General features: G+C 47.6%; 1 protein-coding gene across 9 annotated transcripts in view; it reads left to right on the plus strand.

The window, feature by feature from the left end:
• The window catches only part of LOC100879093 (protein bric-a-brac 1), a 131860-nt gene that overhangs the window by 107080 nt on the left and 7048 nt on the right, over window positions 1-17732 (plus strand). The window contains exons 2-5 of one of the 9 annotated variants that reach the window (XM_076529868.1): window positions 10240-10297; window positions 15321-15501; window positions 16893-16984; window positions 17338-17577. In XM_076529868.1, the coding sequence (XP_076385983.1) occupies window positions 10240-10297; window positions 15321-15501; window positions 16893-16984; window positions 17338-17577 (571 nt within the window). Of the gene's footprint in view, window positions 1-10239; window positions 10298-11833; window positions 14849-15320; window positions 15502-16892; window positions 16985-17337; window positions 17578-17732 lie in introns of those variants that run through there. The other 8 variants (XM_076529870.1, XM_076529869.1, XM_076529871.1 and 5 more) reach the window with 8 other exon arrangements.

The raw sequence follows: 17732 nt of genomic DNA on the forward strand, positions 1-17732 counted from the left end.
TCGAGAGGAGAGGATATTAACTACTAATACGGTAGAAAACGGCACAGCGTGACAGGACAGAATTTTATAAAAATAAGAAACTTGTCAGGTTCCGGATAAGCTTATTTAACTAGTTCGTCGGTTTAATTCTCGCAATGTCGCGTTTGACGTTCGCGAAAAGCGTGGAAAGAGCAACGTACACGAGTCGTGTTCGTTAACCGAGTGGAAAAAAGTCGAACACGATATCGATTGACCGAACGAAAAGATTCGATTTGCGTGAATCGAGTCGAATTGACGGATAATCCTCGTTTTCTCGAAGGGACCACGCGATATCGAGTGCTCTTGGAGAACGATCGGAACGTCGATGAAGCGGGATAAGCGAATCGCGGTTGAATAGCGTGTCAGTGATGCAGCACCGATTAGTATCACCGACGAACGACAACGCGGTTGGGTAAAAAAATCCATCTCTCCCCGTTCGCTTCCCCAAGGGTTCGAGAGTTAATCGCATTATTTCCGATGACTTCGCGCGATCTGCAGGAAAAAGCGACGAGAGACGCTGCCCTTTATGCCCTTCGTTTGTCAGTTTTTCTTTTTGCAATTTTCTCTCGCCACGCGCTGCTGGACCATTTTCCAATCTACTCTTTTTTTTTTTTTTTAATACGTGTACGTATTTTCGTATTGTAAATTTTCTTCTGCTCGGTTGGTTTTCATAGAAATGACTGAAAATCGATATTGCACGACTGTTATACCTTTATAGACTGTACACGGTACCGAACAGTCGAGTATTCGATTCGCGAATGACCCGTCGTTTGCCGTTGATACTGGAAACATTGTAAGCCGTGATTCGAAAACGTTTATCTAAAAGATACCGGCGTCTAGTTCGACTACATTTTCAATTCGACGTATCACAAATATTTATGCACCGTGATGGGACGCGTTCCGTATACGTTATATCCAATTGCCTATAGTTTTATACGTATATCGAACGCGAGATTACGGTGTTTTTGAGACGGTAGGTTCGAAGCGCTCTGCCGAGAACTATAGTCCATCGTCTTGAAGTAATGGGATCGCTTGCTCTATAACTCGGACCGAGAGGAACCATGTTTTTTTTCGTAAATGTTCCAATACCCGGCGTTACCCCACCGGCTAGAGTAGAACGGAATATCTATTTTAAAGCGTATAAAAGTTAGCGTAGTTATGAACATCTTTATTTTATTAGGTAAGAAACGTACAGTTGTATACTTAATACGTTCGAGGCCAGTGACTCCATATGGAGGGCATGAATTTTTTATTTTTCTAGCTATTACACTACGACAGCATGGAAGTAAGTTTTTTTAGTTTTTCTTATGTACGCTCGCGATATTTCAAGGAACGAAATAAATAGACGTGACGTTGTTCTATTACGAGCCAAACTTTAACTATACGTCAAGTTTTATAACATAGCGAAGTATGCGATTTTGTTGCGCCCGACGAAATTGACCAAACTTAACCTCTCTCCTGAAGAGATCGTTAAACAATAGCACCGTTTATCACCGAGAAACAGCTCTCTATCCCGCTTTACCCTCCTCCCCTTAGCTCTAGACTCCACAATCGACAGCCTGCCGAATTCGCTCGTTCAGGGTCCGTTCGTATTTATCTAAATAACCTCGCATGCGAGTCGCATAAATAAATGAAACCGCGAAGAACAATCGAAATCGAAAGAAAGACAGACAATTATGCACAAGTTTGTAGAAATCAAGATCGATAGCGCGATGGCGTACAAACGTTAGAGCCGTGGAATATGACGGTTGGGTTCGAGGTACACGGTAAGAGAAGCATAGAAGATTCATAAGGATGGAATTACGTTGCCTCCACGGTGACTTTTGTTCTCGACTCTTTAATCGCGGTGCCTGTTCCGCTAAAAAATATATATTCCTACTCCTGCCGGAGGGCAACGTCCTCGTCCGGTGATGAATTTAGAAGTCCACCCCTATCTATCCTCTTTCCCCCGACACCCTGCGCCTGTTTGCCCTCTCCGATTCCACTCGGACGCACTACAAATGCATCCCCGCCTCGTCGAAATTAATAATCAATCGACGGTTTCGCGAATCTACGCGCAAAACTACGTTTCCGATCCTATAACGACGACTCTCCGTATCCTCGATCTTCTACTGCGAGTTAACAAGGTTCGACTAACGCTTCGTGTCCTCTTTCTCTCGAATACGCCAACGTTGCCGTTAGCTTTTTTAGGGTCAGATGAGTCACCGATTAACGCGTTCTCGACAGCGCTCTTATACCCGAAGCTCCAATTTTCTAGCGGTTTTTGTTCGATATGCCCACGAAAGGATCGCCTCGACTTTGGAGGAAACATGTTATATCGGAAGGGTTAAAGACACGCGTCTGACCGGTCGATTCGTTTAACAACGCGAAACTTTGTACGACGAAGTTAAAACGCTTCGTGTCGTAACGACGCAAGTTGGCCAAAGAACAAGGTTAGAATAATTCGAAGCAATCCGACGAACGTATTAGTTTTTGTCGAATTAATCGGCCGGATTAATCGAATCGAGTCGCGGTGGAATCGATTTGGATTCAATCGAGTCGGCACCCCGCATTAAATTAAATCGCTCGAACGATATTGCCGGGACGTCGTGCTTTTAATCGGCTCGAATTAGAATCAGGCACGTTAATTGCCCGCGAATACGCGAACCGGAACCAGAGCTTCCGGACCTCGCGATCTTACACGTTTTTTTGAACCAGTTTTTCCAACGTCGTTCCACTCGACGACGCTGATTTATCGTTGCTGCGAAATATCCTCCTACGAATACCTGTCGCTGACACGCGTTCTTCCGAAGTCGGCTAATTTTTAACGTTACAATATATACATTGTATCCTTCGGAATGAGGCGCGTTTATATTTCATTCGTTGCTCGATCGAAACGCCACGTTTTGGACGTACCGTGGCGCAAAACGACTACGAATAACTTACGGAAAGCGAGTTGGCAAAAGTTGCCGACTCTAAATAAGGAATAATGAATTTGTGATCGCGACGGAAAATCAACGACGCATACGAAATAAATAAAAGTTTCAAATTGCGACTCTATGCCAGCATGGAAAAGCTATCTCGAACGATTTCGAGACGATTACGATGATCTAGGTGACCGAGATACGGCTGATACTTCGCACTCTACTTCTTTGGATAAAAATTTCAAGGTCTCCAAGCTCTTAATCTCCAAATCCCTAAGGTCTGTAAAAATCAGTGAACGAAAGGGCCGTATGGCAGGCATATTTTCTCTCTAGGGAAGCGAAATTTGTCGTTGACCGCACTCGAGTAGAATCGAGTTTCAAATTTTCATAAGCGAGCGACGTAATCGCGCGGCCGACCACTTCGATACGTTATCAATCGCGATATTATTGTTCCCAACACGGTGCATAATTTATGCCGAGAAACCGACGGAGACAGGTTCGCGTAGACTGTGGTGGAGTAAAATTTCTAAAGCGCGTTGGTACGATGTAATCGAGTAAATAAAAAAATACTTCGCGCCCGTGAACCGTTCGTCGAGCAATAAAGAATCGAGGTATCTCGAAACCGAGTGGAAAAATTATTTGCTTCGACCAGAAAAGTTTCGCGGTGAAAAAAAAAGAGAGAATCAAAGACATTTCGATCGGTGGCTGCTCTTTTACGCGATATCGTATAAAATATGGAATATTTGAAATACCTGTTGATAGCAATTTATTCGTAGGAAGAAATTTACGGTACATTACACGCGTTCGATTCGATATTTGTTCGCGATTTCCACGAGAAAGGAAACTGCAATCGAAACGAGATAGTAATAACGCAACGCGGCGTGGGGTCGTTGTAACGTCGATCGTAGAGAAAAAGCTAAAGCCAATTTTTCACGCGGGCCAATAATTTTCGTACGTTCGTCCGATTCGAATCGCATTAAACGGTTATGACACGGCTCAGAGGGATCGGGCGAGAATCACGAAACGCGAGCCCCGAAAATAGCAGCGAACGTTATTGTTGAGTTTAGTGAAACCGGGGTTTAAATATCTACCGGATGTTTGGCGTGTATATCACTTCGTAAATTTAAAGTTTACGGTCGTTCGCGCCGCTGCTCTCCGCTCTCTGCCTTTCCATCCTCTTCTTCGTCTCTCTTTTCCCCTCTGGCCCGTTGTTTCTTTTATTCTCATGGGCTCTCTTTGCTTTCGCTTCTCTCCTCTCGCCTCCTCGCCGGCCTGCCTTCTACCTCTTCAACTTTCTTTTTTCACGGAATCGAGCGTATTACCCTTTACGAGCGTTACCTTCCATTGTGTATTCGATTCTTTCTCTCTTATTCATCTTAATTATCGTTACGAGCCCGCGTACCTCCTACGAGTCCCTTCTCCGTCGTTTTCTTTGCTCTCGACCGCTTTCGAGATCCCTTCTTTGAAAAAGAATCTTCTGCATCTTGAGCATCTTTCGGAGCATGATCCTCGTCGTAGATCGTCGCGTTAACGGAGCCTGTCCCTTTTTTTCGCGTCGAGTTCGTTTCTCGCGTCTTTGCTCCTTTCTCGTCTTTGTTCCTTTTGTTAGCGCTCCTTACGAACGCGTATTTTTATGCTGCCACGCTTGGTTTACGAGTACTCGTTCGCCGTTTATACGATTCAGTGCAAGGATTTGTCCACGAGGAGGGACCGAATCGGATCCGTTACGCGGAAAAATACGAGAATCGTAAAATCTAGGAAAAAGTGTATTTCATAAGTTTATCTCCGTGTTGCCGCGATTGCTAGAACGGCAATAACGAAATCGCCGAGCGGAAAGGGTTCGAATAGTTCGTAAATTGTTAACTGATCGCGTACCGTCGCGAGTAAAAGACACGCGGGGGTACAACGGCGCGGATTATCGGCAGAACGATATCGCGGTTACTCTTTCGCGAGTCGAGCTTAGGAGGGCAAAAAAGCGACGGAACAGATTGGTCATCGGAGCCGAGTCGCGACGAAATAAATTCGTCGAACCGTCGACGCGAGCTTCGCGCTCGTGCGAGAAAGGAAATCGTTGAAATTTACGAGTGCTCGCGCGGATCGGTTAATCCCGCGACAGAGCAGCTTTCGCGGATCGTAAAGTATCGTTTCGATTCTTCGGCTGGATTTCGAGAGCACCCGTTAGCCAGGATTTCAGTGCGGCCTCGCCAATGGCAAATCTTGTACTATACAAACCCTGGTATATCTATGTGGAAGGTACACGACTCTAATACATAGTTCAGTACTCTATCTACATACGGTGCGAGCTAACATCGCGCTAACTCTGCTCTCTGGCCAGCTCGATCCACCTTCCTCCTCTCTCTCGCTCTCTCCTTTCTCTTCGCCATTCTACTCTCGACTCCGCTTTGCGCTGCACCGCATCCCCATCCTCGTCATCCTCGCCATCCTCGCAGGTACACGTTTCTATCCCTATTCCTAACGGCATCGAACACACCCCGATCCGAGGGAACAGAGCCACAAGTTCGCCGGGACACGCGTGGCTGCGTGCTTCTGCTTACAAGGTGTTAAGAAACTAACGGTCATGCTTTACAACCGATACGTCGCGATAAGTCCCACGCGCAAAATGGACCACCTTCGGCGTTCCTACTCCGCGACTTCGAGGGAAATTAATATTTCGATAGATAGGTTATTTCTATGGCAGAATTTCCATTTCGGTAGAACGTCTAATAGAGCACTTTACTATAGAACATTTGCGACAATCTATAGAACACTGTATTGAATGTCAATACGAAGGCCTTATAAACAGACACCGATATTATTTAAACATTGAAAGACAGGAACTACAGTTTTAACCGTACACTGTTCTCTAGAACCTAGAGTCTAGGTCAGTGACAGCGACTCTTATAGCTCTATACGACGGAGGTCTATAGCATTCGCGCATTTGCAAACGTCGCGCGTGGCTTCTTCGAAACCGCTTATCCTCTTAACGAACAAAAGTAAGAAAATATCTGCAAACGAGCGTGGATATACTCGCGGTCGTTTCGTTATCTACGAACGCCGTCCCAGCGCTGTTTTAGCCAATTAATTTAGGAACATGATTCGGAGAATCATCTCTGTAAGCCGCGATAACTAGTTTCTTAACACCGTGTACATGCGCGCGCGTGTGCGTTTCTCGCTCGCCGACCACCAAGGTTGCTTGCCTCTTAACGCAGTCTAGGCACCATTATTCAGCGGATAATCCGTTCCTTATATATTACATCACGATCTTGACAGGTCGTCGAACGGGGAGTAAAATTCTGTCGGTCTCCTCGCGTTTCGTACAGCAAGACGTCTTTTCGCGTTTGCACGGCGAGGAAACAGTTGGAACGATTTCGCGAGATCGCGAGGCGAGGCCACTCAACTTTGCTGAAATAATATACACGGAACGCGTATTTATACCGGCGCTGGACTCCGAGCGGTCGTTATCTTTGGCTCGCGAGGAGTCGAGAGCACGGGAAGGAGCTAAAGTCGAAAGGAAAGAAAGCCCTCGCGATCGAAACGCAAATATATATACCGAGTCTTTCCTTCCGCTCGAACCGTTTCGGTATCGGCGAAACGATTTAACCAACGTGTACGCGCACTAGTTCGATAAAATACGGTAACAATGAAAAAGTCAAAAACGATACGGTTGAAAGGTACCGCGTTGCTAAAAGGGAAAAAAAGGGCGCGGGTTAGGTCGGTCGAGTAAGTCGAATCGCGAATGAAATCGGATCGAACGCGGCTAAACGTTTTAGAGAAAGATTCGCGTTAAATTCGAGAGACGAAAGAGAGGGAGGGTGGAGCAACATATTTCGTCGCGTGGACGCGACTATTCGAGAGGAGGATTTATCTGGACGGTCGCTTGGATCGAGCGTGTATCGTACGTGACTACCTGTAGAGTCCCGCATGAAATAAAACGGGACGACGAAAAAGTGGTGACCAGGCAAAGAGCGTGAGCTACTCGTGAAAACGGATGTGAAAACGGTCAAGAGGGGGAGAAACGGTTGCTCGTTGAACGACGACTACCACCGGATCGTACACAAATAAAGCCGTTCGCTAAAAAGCGTCCTACCGATCGGACAGGACGATTCGTTAAGCGATAATGACGAGTCAATGCGTCAAACAGGACCCGCTATCCTGTCCTCGTGTTCTACGGACCGACCTCCAGTCGCGTCGATTACCTCTCTGTAAATTCTGCACGATTTGTACATACGCGTGCTCAAACTCTACCCTCTGTGTTTCTCCTTTGAAAATTATCCCGTTATTTTCTTTTTCGCCGTATTGCCAGATCGCGTGTTAAAATCGTTACGAAACGAACGAGTTTATCGAACTTGGAAGCGAATCTTGAACGAGATTTCTTCGCGATTCGATTCCCCCAATCAGCCCTCCTAACTTTCGACTTACAAATTAGAAACTAAAGATCGACGAAAGTTGGATCATCGATCGTCGTATAGATTAACGATTTAATCGCAGCGCGTTTCTCGAAGAAGAGCGTTTGCCGTGAATTCGACGTTGTAGCTCGATTCCGGTGTTTTCGGCGCATCCTCGTGTACCGGATGAATAAACCACGCGTTGTTTGTGTTCGCTTACGCGCGGTCGGTGACAGAGAGGGAAACTTGAACGCGGCAACCGGGTGAGACTATCGGTGGAATAGTTTACGCGCGATATCCGTGAATAAAATATGAACGAACGCGCAAAGAGAGGAGGAGAGACTCGCGTGTGCTGAGAATACGCGCACGCGATCGCTGTGCGTGCGCGCAGAGATTCGCGTATTTTTGCGTGAATCGTTCCGACGACAATTAACGCGCCTGCTCGACTCCGTCTCTTCTCGTCGTTTAATCGGATCGCCCTCGTTGATCGCGAACGTATCGACTAAACGCACGAATTTACCCTCTTCCGAAACGCTGTCGCGAGCCTTTGTTCGTTCGATTGATCACGGAATCGAACGAATTGTAGGTTTCTCTCCGGGCAACTCGATTGCCAGCCCCTACCAGTTGAACCTCGAGGAACAACGGCCACGTGTCGAGGCAACCCGACAATTATGTATTCTTATTTTGCATATAACAATTATATTGACATATAACAATTACTCGCGTATAATTCGCACGCCACGAGCCGAGACAAGACACTAAAGAAGCAGCTGCAATTAATTAAAGCGGGAAACATATTCCGCGCTTTATACATATTTTTGACAAGGGCACCGCAGTTGTCATCCACGCGCGTGGAGGTAGCGGGCGCGCTAATGGCACGAGTGCATCGATGACGCGTTAGTCGTATTACAGGCGTAATCGTTGATCCGCATCGGGCGTAGGAACTCGCGAACGTCGAATCGGAAAAGGAAGAAGAGCGAGGAGATAGAAACGGGAAGAGGAAATAGTAGGCCGAGCAAGACGCGTTGCTTCTTCGTCGGCTGCCGTTCACCTCCGACTCTGGATCCCGTTCGTTTCCCCGCTACCCTTTTCACCCGATCCCGGTGTTCCTCCTCCGGCGACGTTCCCTCTTCCGACGTTAATTTAGACGAATTTCATTAGAACAAACGAACTTTGCTAATCCGCGTTAATCTGATTAGAAATTTGCCGTGGCGCGGTGCATTCTGCCGCGTGAAACTCCAGCCGGTCGACGGCAGCCTCGACGACGTCAACGGTGTGGCGCGGCGTCGCTGGGGCGTCGCTGGGGCGTCCGTGGTACCGGTGAAGGAGAGAACGAGCCTGCGAGCCGACTAGTCCTCGTCCTCGTTCTCGTCCTCGTCCTCCTTCCCGTCCCTTCGCGTTCGCTCAAATCCCCGTGCATACATCCACGCTTTCTCTCTCTCTCTCTCTCTCCGTCCCTCTCTATGCTCTGTCTCTCGTCCCTCTCGCGTCCTTCCGACGCCTATTCATTTCGCCCACGCCTATATCCTTGCCCGGCAAATATTTGCAGGAATTAGCAACGATAGACGACTGCCTCGTAAATTCTCTTAGCTGGAAGGATTTTCCGTGAGAATGTACGGGAAATTCGAGGCCCTTCTTAATTAGGCCGACCGTCGCGTCGCGCCGTTCGTCCTCCTCTGACTTCTTCTCTTGATCGTTGCTCGTTTTTTCTCGTTGCACCAATTACGTTTCACCCTTTGACCGGTCGCGCTGCGCCTGGTCATTTTTACCGCGACAGTCGTCGCGTTAATTCGTAACCGTGGTGCCTGTATCCTTTTCGCCCAGCGACCGAATCGATTCGCGGCCCTATGCAACTTGCATAGAACGTAAAGATCGAAATCGTCGTTGCGCGGAACGAAGGACGTTTCGACGTCGCGATTCGAACAAGACGAGTCGGATAGAGGGGAAGAAAAGAGTCGGAAGAACGCGACGAGCAATTTTCTCGTTAATGCAGCGGTCGCGTGCAGCGTGCACCGCGACGTGCATTCTTCAAGGCGCACCCCGCGACAGACACACGAGACAATGAAAAATGCACGCGCCACGGAATACACCGTTCGGTGCGCGATGAACTTGTACGTACATCGTTGGCAAGCCCGATTTCCCTGTCGTTCGCGTCACGAGCCATCGGTGCGCGTCGTTCGTTTTGCGGTTATCCCGAGGCGCGTGCACGCCTTTTCTTTATTACCCGCTTACTCGGGGTACCGTCCAAATTGATTATGCGACGTTCGAGTTTTACGCTGTTCGTTTCGCCGCGACGCAACCGCGAAGCTAGAGTCGCATTCGGGTAGGGTTATCCTCCGGCGGAGAATAAACGAGGCGAGAGAGCGAGAAACGAGCGAAAGAAGAGGGCCAAGGGGGCGGTGTGGCCGGTTTCGAGTTTGATAGAGGATCGAGGCGTGTATCAAATGAGAAGCTTCGGCCCTTGGACCCTTAAAAATTAATTTGGAAAGTCAGCAGCCGAGTGGCGGCTCCTGGAAACGATTCGAAGCGGTATATGAGCAGAGGTCTCGGTAGGCTATCCCCGATCTCGGTATTGCGAAAAATCGCGAGCCATCGACCAAAACTTTTCAAATGAGCCAACTTTGCGTGTGTCTTGCGCTTTCGGCCGCGTCTCGCAACCCCCTTCTAGAGATCCGGAAAAACTCGCATATTAGTAAAGTTGTCGACAGAGACGCGAGCCTCTGGACGAGCATCTTTCGACCACCTCGCCGTACCCTTTTTTCCCTTCAGAAACCGTCTCGAACGTTAACCCTTTCTCGTTAGCGCCACCGCCTGCCATGCCGGTTCCCCGCGGTATTGCCCGCGCGCTACCGTTTCCGTCGTCTCGACATTTTTCTCCGCTTCTTCTCGACGCAACGATCGTTATTAACCTCGCCGTTGTTTTTGTGTTTCAGGCCAAGTTGTTGGAGTCGTCCCACGCTTGGCTCGGAGCCTCCACGTCGAGTATAGCAGGTAAGTTGTACAAAATTTTCCACGTCTACCTAATCCGTTGTTCGCCGTTCCGACGGCACGTTTCAGGAAACGAATAGCGTTACGCGATCCGTATCACCGCGATTTCGTTCATTCGTCGCGATAACGTTCGGTATCCGCGCAACGGAAGATCGGTAACGCGTTGCCGATCGGTAGCTCGCGAATCGGCGTGGTTAGGACACGGAGACGTGTCGGCCGAGAGAAAGAAGAGACGAGGGTAGGAAAGAAACGGGACAGAAACGGCGGAGGGTAACGGTGAGACGACGTCGATCGAGGAAATTCAGGAAGAAAACTTGGAAGAAAACGGACCGCACGAAGAAGATCGTGAACACGTGACCGAGGAGACACGAAGGAGAGTCAGGAAGAACGAGCTCGGAGGAAAGGAGTGTAGGTGCGATGCAGGCGCAGAAAAGGATCGCGACTTTATCGTCGATGATAAAGAGCAAGAATGCGGTTTGCTCTAATACGGAAAACGATTTAGATAAAGAGGCAAGTGGCCAGCCGTTCATGGCACCGATAACGCGCTCGCGATTCGCGTCGTTCGAGCATCCGACTCGTCTCGCTTGCACGGAATCTTCGTTAACGAGCGCGTAATACCTTGCCGGATTCGAATTATCCGCGAATTAATCTCTCGCGAGTTTGACCCGATTTTTTGTCCGTGCCGGAGTGGAGGCCCCTCGGGTTCCGTAGTTCGTTTCGAGAACAACGGGAAATCGTGGATACGTCGATATATTCGTAAACAACGGAGACGATTGGTGCAGGAAATAGAGCGCGGAACCTTCGCGGTTCGATATCTTTTAACGATTTCTCCGCCGCGTTATCGATCGCCTTTCTATCGGAGGATCGTCGCCGCGCGTCTAAAAAGCCGCGACCGCGGAACGTTGCTCCGAAAACAAAAGAGGGTAATTTCATTTCGGCGACAAACGTCGACGTTGACTTTCGCGAAACGAGGTAGCTACTTCTAAGCCTTCTAACGCCTCCGCTCGAGAACGCGATTATTTATTTTATTCGATAAGATCGACGCGTTTCGTCGACGATTTACTTTGATCTGCGTCTCATCGTTTCGCCGCTCTGTCGCAGTCCCTTTCTTTCCGTCCTTTTCGCGCGTTCACGCTCGCGTTTACCGTCCCTTCGACGCGATAAGCCTTCATTTCTTGTCCAAACAAGGAACGAAATGAAAAAAAAAACCGAAAGAACGAAAGAAAAGAAAAGCAAGGAAAAGAAAAGAGAGGAAAAGAAAAAAGAGGATCGACGAGTTGCGCAAAGAGAGCAGAAAGAGAGGAGGAGAAAGAGATACGATGAGGAAGGAAAAAGGGAAAGGGTTGGATCGAGGAATTAGAAAGAAGGGAAAAGGGTGGGTTTTCCGCTGGACATTGTCTCGTAATGTAGTCCCGGGTGAACTGCGTATTCCGTCGGCCAGCTACCTTCAAGATCGATCGATCCGTGTTAGGCGCAGCCACCAGGTGCATCGGTCGAGAGAAACAAAAAAAAGTGGAAAAATCCCTGACTATTTTCTAGCTGACTATTCGAGCCTGCTGAAGCTGAAGGCGCCCACGTGGACGCGGCACGATCTCCAGGAAGCGATCGAGGCCGTGGTCACTCAGAAGATGCGCTTCACCCAGGCGTCCACGAAATACGGTATACCGAAAGGCACACTGTACGACAACATCCTGGGAAAGACGAAGAGAATGATGGTCCTCGAGGAAGCGGGCTTAAACTCGAGCGAGGAAACGGCCGTGCTCGACTTCTGCTGCGACATCAGCGTCAGTCCGTACAATCGACGCACGAAAAAATCCTTGAACGCGATCCTGAACTTCGTCGAGAAGCTCAGGCGTAAACGCGATCCTGGTTTCGTGTTTAACGGTCTCTCGGGTTTCCGCTGGTGGTGGGCTTTCTGTAAAAAACACTCGATAGTCTCGCTTTACTTCAACGACGAAAACGAAAACGATCAGTAGCTTATCTTTCTCTTTTTTTGTAGATACGACGATACGATTTTTTCTTCCCGAAAACGAAAGAAACCTCGCGCTTTCACGAATCGTGCCTTTTCGCGCGTAAGGTCGTTCCAAAGTCTTTCGATACGGACTTGCGAGGTAACGACCGTTTATCGTTAACATTCCATTAAGCATTCCCGTCATTCGCGAAATGAAACTTCTTTTTTTCTACGAAACTTGTGCCTTTGTCACGGGACCGATAACCGCGTTAGTAAGTAGTTAGCAATAACGATAACGCTGATTATTAGCGACGTTTATGGTAATAGCAATAATAACGTATTACGCGGCTAACGATTATTCTAGCGATAAGAAAGTGCCTTTCCGTTCGACCGTCTTCCATTCGGTGTAATTTAACGAATTCGATCCTTTGTTTTCGAATCGCTGACTCGGCCATCGTCGTATTACGTTCGACGCTGGACGATCGTGACGCGAAAACGTCGCTTTCGACCACGGAAAAATTGTGATATCGACGAATCTCAAAATTTCACGATCGTACAGTGTCACTGACCGTGGCACGAGTCGTCGCGATTCGTCGTTTTCGACAAATAATTTTCTACTCGCGGTACAGAAGGAACTCGACGATTCGTCGTTCGTGCTCCGGCAACGTTGCTAAGATCGTTTCGGAAAGTTATTACGGTTTATTAACTTCCTTTCGTGGTAAGAGAAAACTCGTTACGGTTAAATTCGAAGCATTAGAGCCACTTTTTCGATCTTTGCCGTTAAAAAATGTTGTAACACGGCACGAGACGTTACTCGAAGCTTTCCGTAAATCGGACGAAACTTTCGCAACGACTTAACGCTTTGACGGTGTCGCGTATCTTTTAACCCGCGTAACTCTATCTAACGTGTCCCGCGATAACTGTCGTTTAAAAATTGCTAATTTTGCAGCGTACTGTTAACGCTTCTAACCGACGTAAAAAAAGGAACACAGAATTAGGTGGAAGAGTCATAGATCCCGTGAAACGCTCGACCGTCAAAGTGTTAATATTTGCTTTCTACGAAGGTGTTGGAAGCGAATAACTTTGCTCGAGCACCGACTTTGACGATCCTCGTCGCGAACAAACTTCGAAACATTGAAAATTATTCGAATTTCTCGGGGAATATAATTCGTGTGTGCGTATGTTCGTTGGTAAAACTATTTCGACTCGATTAGCGGATGTTGCGCAAACGCGTACGGTTGAATGACATTCGTTTCTGCAGACGGGCAAAAAAAATTAATATTTTACTGTTCGAACAGTGTCGTGTACCAATATACGGAGTGTTCCAAGTTTTTCCCCGACAAAATTGCTCGGTAATAAGAAGCGGAACGGTCACGAATCGCCAAAGATCGTACCTCGATACGACTTCGAAATCGCCGATTCGATCGAAAAACTTTCGTTAATCGTGTTATAGATTCTTCGCGCGAATTTTCTACGTACAAAGTTACTTTTGCACCTTTTCCTGTACGTAACAATCGGCAAACGTGAAACAGTGTTTGATTAGATCTGGTGTAGAATTGTTTTTCGAGGAAAAACCTCTGGGATACTTTGTACGCTCGAAATTACCGAATACAATCGTGGAAGTAGGAATTCGTTTGAACGTTATTAAAAACCTGGCAGAATACTCGACGCCCGTGAACTTGATCCCAACGAACATTTAGTCGTATCGTAATTCCGTCGTTTCGCGCTAGCGAATTAAGTAGCGTCAAAATATCGTTCTGTTTCATTCCGTTTTGTTTTCACGTTTCGCGGTCGAAACTATAGTTTAGCTTTGTGAAGCGCGCGTGCACGACGAGCCCGCGATTCCTCGAGCGCAGATGTCTGGGCGTTAATTGATCTTTCGCGCGAAATAACGGGAAACCGACATTACGATACTTTGGAGAATTCCAGCGAGAGCGTGATAACGTAATTTCGCGAGTCCCGCGACCAAACAAACAGAACGAACAAACGATCGGAGAAAAGGTAGAAAAGAGGTGATAATTCGGGTTGAAATAATTATTTTGCCGGGTATTTTCTCGCCTGGGAAGAAATTTCTGTTTCGTTTCGAAAGGGTCGATGTAAAAATAATTGTAGGACGAAATAGTAGGACGAAAGGTTCGCTAGTCGACGAACGCGTCTCGATGGATTCACCGGAACGAAACAAAACGAACAACGCGAAGAGAAGCGACTCGCGGTCTCTCGATGGTAGACGCGTGCGCCTCGGTACACGCGCACGCGCGCGCTTCTTTCCAATTAATTGTATTAATCGTCAAATTGGAGGATGCTCAATTAAACCCAATAAGTTAACTATTAAATAATCGTTGCGAATTGAGGCCAGCCGTCCGTGGCGCGTAGCCGGTATATTTCGAGCATGTATCGCGACGCGAGCTCGCGAAGGCAAACGGTCGCATGGTTCGCAATTACCGTTTAACCGTTAAGCAAAGAACAAGAAGCGAGAGAAAAAATATGAATTTTCTATCGACGACCAAACCTCCATGTTCCGCGTTACGAACACTCTTCTGTCTCTTTTATTCTGTAACGATCGTATGCCGTATACCGACAATACAATCGACACGTTTAACGTTTATTGCTCCTTTTCTTTGCCCTTGTTCCCCGCCACAATTTTTGTCTTTCAACAGTTTGTTCGCAGGTACTCTTCGTCCGAGCAGCTACGAAGGAACCTAACCGAGCGACTCGATACACCCATCGACACTTACCTGCGTCTGGTTATTTGTACACCCAATTTATGGTCATTTTGCTTTTTGAAACGCGTACGGATTTTCCTCGCGATTCGATCCTTCCAGCGGCATCTCTTCATCGCTTGCTCGCGCGACTACTCACGCGTTCGTCTTGTACACGCTCGCGACAATCAGCTGATCAACTCTTCGATCGATTTCGATTTTCTCGTTGGAACGAGAGAAACGTATACACTACCGCGAATGAACCGATCGAAGGGTTGATCGCGATCGATACGCTTATTTATCGAGAACTCTCTCAAGACATTTACTAACGCTGTGCTTTTTCTGTTTTCTCTTTTCCGCGGGGGGCGTAAACTAGCAGACAGCTACCAGTATCAGTTGCAGTCCATGTGGCAAAAGTGTTGGAACACCAATCAGAGTCTGGTGCACAATCTGCGCTTCCGGGAGCGTGGGCCGCTCAAGTCTTGGCGGCCGGAAACCATGGCGGAAGCGATCTTCAGCGTCCTGAAGGAAGGATTGTCCTTGAGTCAAGCCGCGCGGTAAGATGAAACTTTCAACCGAATATTCTTGTTCCCGAATAAAACGAAATTTTCGACGATTAACCGCATAAAGAATTATCGATTGTCGCGACGCTGCTTAACTAAACGAATCGTCGGGATTTGCGTTTTAACCGATTTCGCGAGAAGCGTCGAGAAGAAATTCATTACTAGATGGATATTTGCGGCGCGACGGGACAAATTAAACCGTAAAAGGTTCATCGGACCGATTTGTAACGAAACCATCCGACGAACAACGTTAGTATGTAAGATAATTTCCAATATGATAGACTAGGTTTTTAAAAACGGATACTCTCGTAATAGAACATTTCGAATACAGGCACTAACCGCTTACGTAAAGTTTCGAACAACGATATAAACTATAGCGACATAAAATCCAGTAATCTTATTCTTTACGACTACGTAAGAAAATTGTTGAGCCCGACAAAAGGGAACGCGTTGATTTCTATGAAAATTTTGTAGCGTAGCAGCATAAAACTCGTGGACCCTCGATCGGTCTCGTAACGATACAGCTTTTACCGCGGTTCTAGTTCTCTGGTCCACGAGGGCAGGTGAATTTTTGAGCGATAGTCACGGTTGCGTCGTGAGAAAACGGCCCGCGTAGAAATAAATAAACGGTGGCTAAAGTTTCGAAGGAAATGAAACGATTTAATCGCGAGAATCTCGGTGTACCGAGCAAGAACCTGTGCCGGATGTAAACGGCTCGAAACAGGGAGAAAACAATTGGCCGTATGGGTTCGGTGAGCCGGGTCTCGGCTTAAAAACTTTTACAACCGTGTCGTAAAACGCGTATCGCATGCGCGTAATAACAAGCCGTTCGTCGTTAAAGGTTTCTCTCCCTTTGTGCGAACGCTAGAGCGCTCGATCCGAGGAACGGTTCGTGGAACGAACTTGTTAATTGCAAATTAAAGGCGAAACGCGAAGCTTCCGCGCGAAGATAAGTTCGAAATAGCGAACCGAAGGATTTCATTGTAAAATGAATTCGTATTATCGGCTCCTCTATCGGATACGATTATTTCTACCGTGCTAATCCCAGGACGCGTTTTAACCTCTTGCCTTTTAACGTTTCTTTCGCGACACTTGCATATAAAAGCGCGAAGCTTCTTCGCTTCGAGAAATTATATAACAGTTTGAAATAAGGTGACACGTAAAATGGAAAGTTTTGGCACCGTGTAACAGTACAGCACGATAACGATCAAAATAGCGTAGTGCTGTGTACAACGCGAGTCGAATGTATTTTGCATAAGGCAAGAGGTTAACGTTCTTCTCGTCCACGAATCAACGGAGCAAAACGTGGTAACGTCTAGCTACGTTGAATCGCGATCAATTTTTCCATCGGATCTTATAATTTTTTGATGCGAATTTCGTTGCAGGAAATACGACATCCCATACCCGACGTTCGTTCTGTACGCCAATCGAGTTCACAATATGCTGGGACCTAGCGCGGATGGCGGCGCCGGTGAGTGTTAGTTGCCATTTTCGCTTAAAAAAGTTGCACGATACTGCCGTTTCTCGATCGTTTCGATTGTTCCGAACAGCGCGGAAATCTCGTAGTTACACGCATAAATACCGGAAACGATTAAAATCGATGACGAACGGTTGCATATTCTTAACGCGATCCTGTGGAGGTAGAGCGGTAAGGCGAGAACGCGTGTTCGCCGTAGCGAATAGGTTAAAAAAGGAAACGGGCGAGGCGATATTTTCTCGAGCAAATCGAACACGATCCATGGAGAAAAACGGTAGATCGTTGTTCGGTCGCGATGAAACGCGGACAGATTCGATAGGCAAATACTATTCACGCGGTTCGTGGCTGTTTAGATCTACGCCCGAAAGGCAGAGGCAGACCGCAAAGGATTCTGTTGGGCGTGTGGCCGGACGAGCATATTCGCGGAGTGATTCGGGCCGTGGTGTTCCGCGATGGCCACTCTCCGCACATGGTGAAGGAAGAGACGACCTCGATGTATCCGAGTCTGGCGAATTACGCTGCCTGTAACGGACCCGAAGGCGCGGTCAGCCCTGGAGCGGCAGCCGCGGCTGCGGTTGCCGCGGTGGCACAAGGTAACTTTGCATCGAATCTTTTACCTCTGCGTCGATAATTCTCCTACTCGCCACCAGAGTCCTCGCATGACTGTCCATAAGAATACGTATACGTTATGTACTTATATTGTATACGCCTTCCGAGAACGGCGAGAGAGTACAACGTACACCTTTTC

The sequence above is a fragment of the Megachile rotundata genome, chromosome 3 (genome assembly GCF_050947335.1).
Source record: "Megachile rotundata isolate GNS110a chromosome 3, iyMegRotu1, whole genome shotgun sequence".
NCBI classification, from domain to species: domain Eukaryota; kingdom Metazoa; phylum Arthropoda; class Insecta; order Hymenoptera; family Megachilidae; genus Megachile; species Megachile rotundata.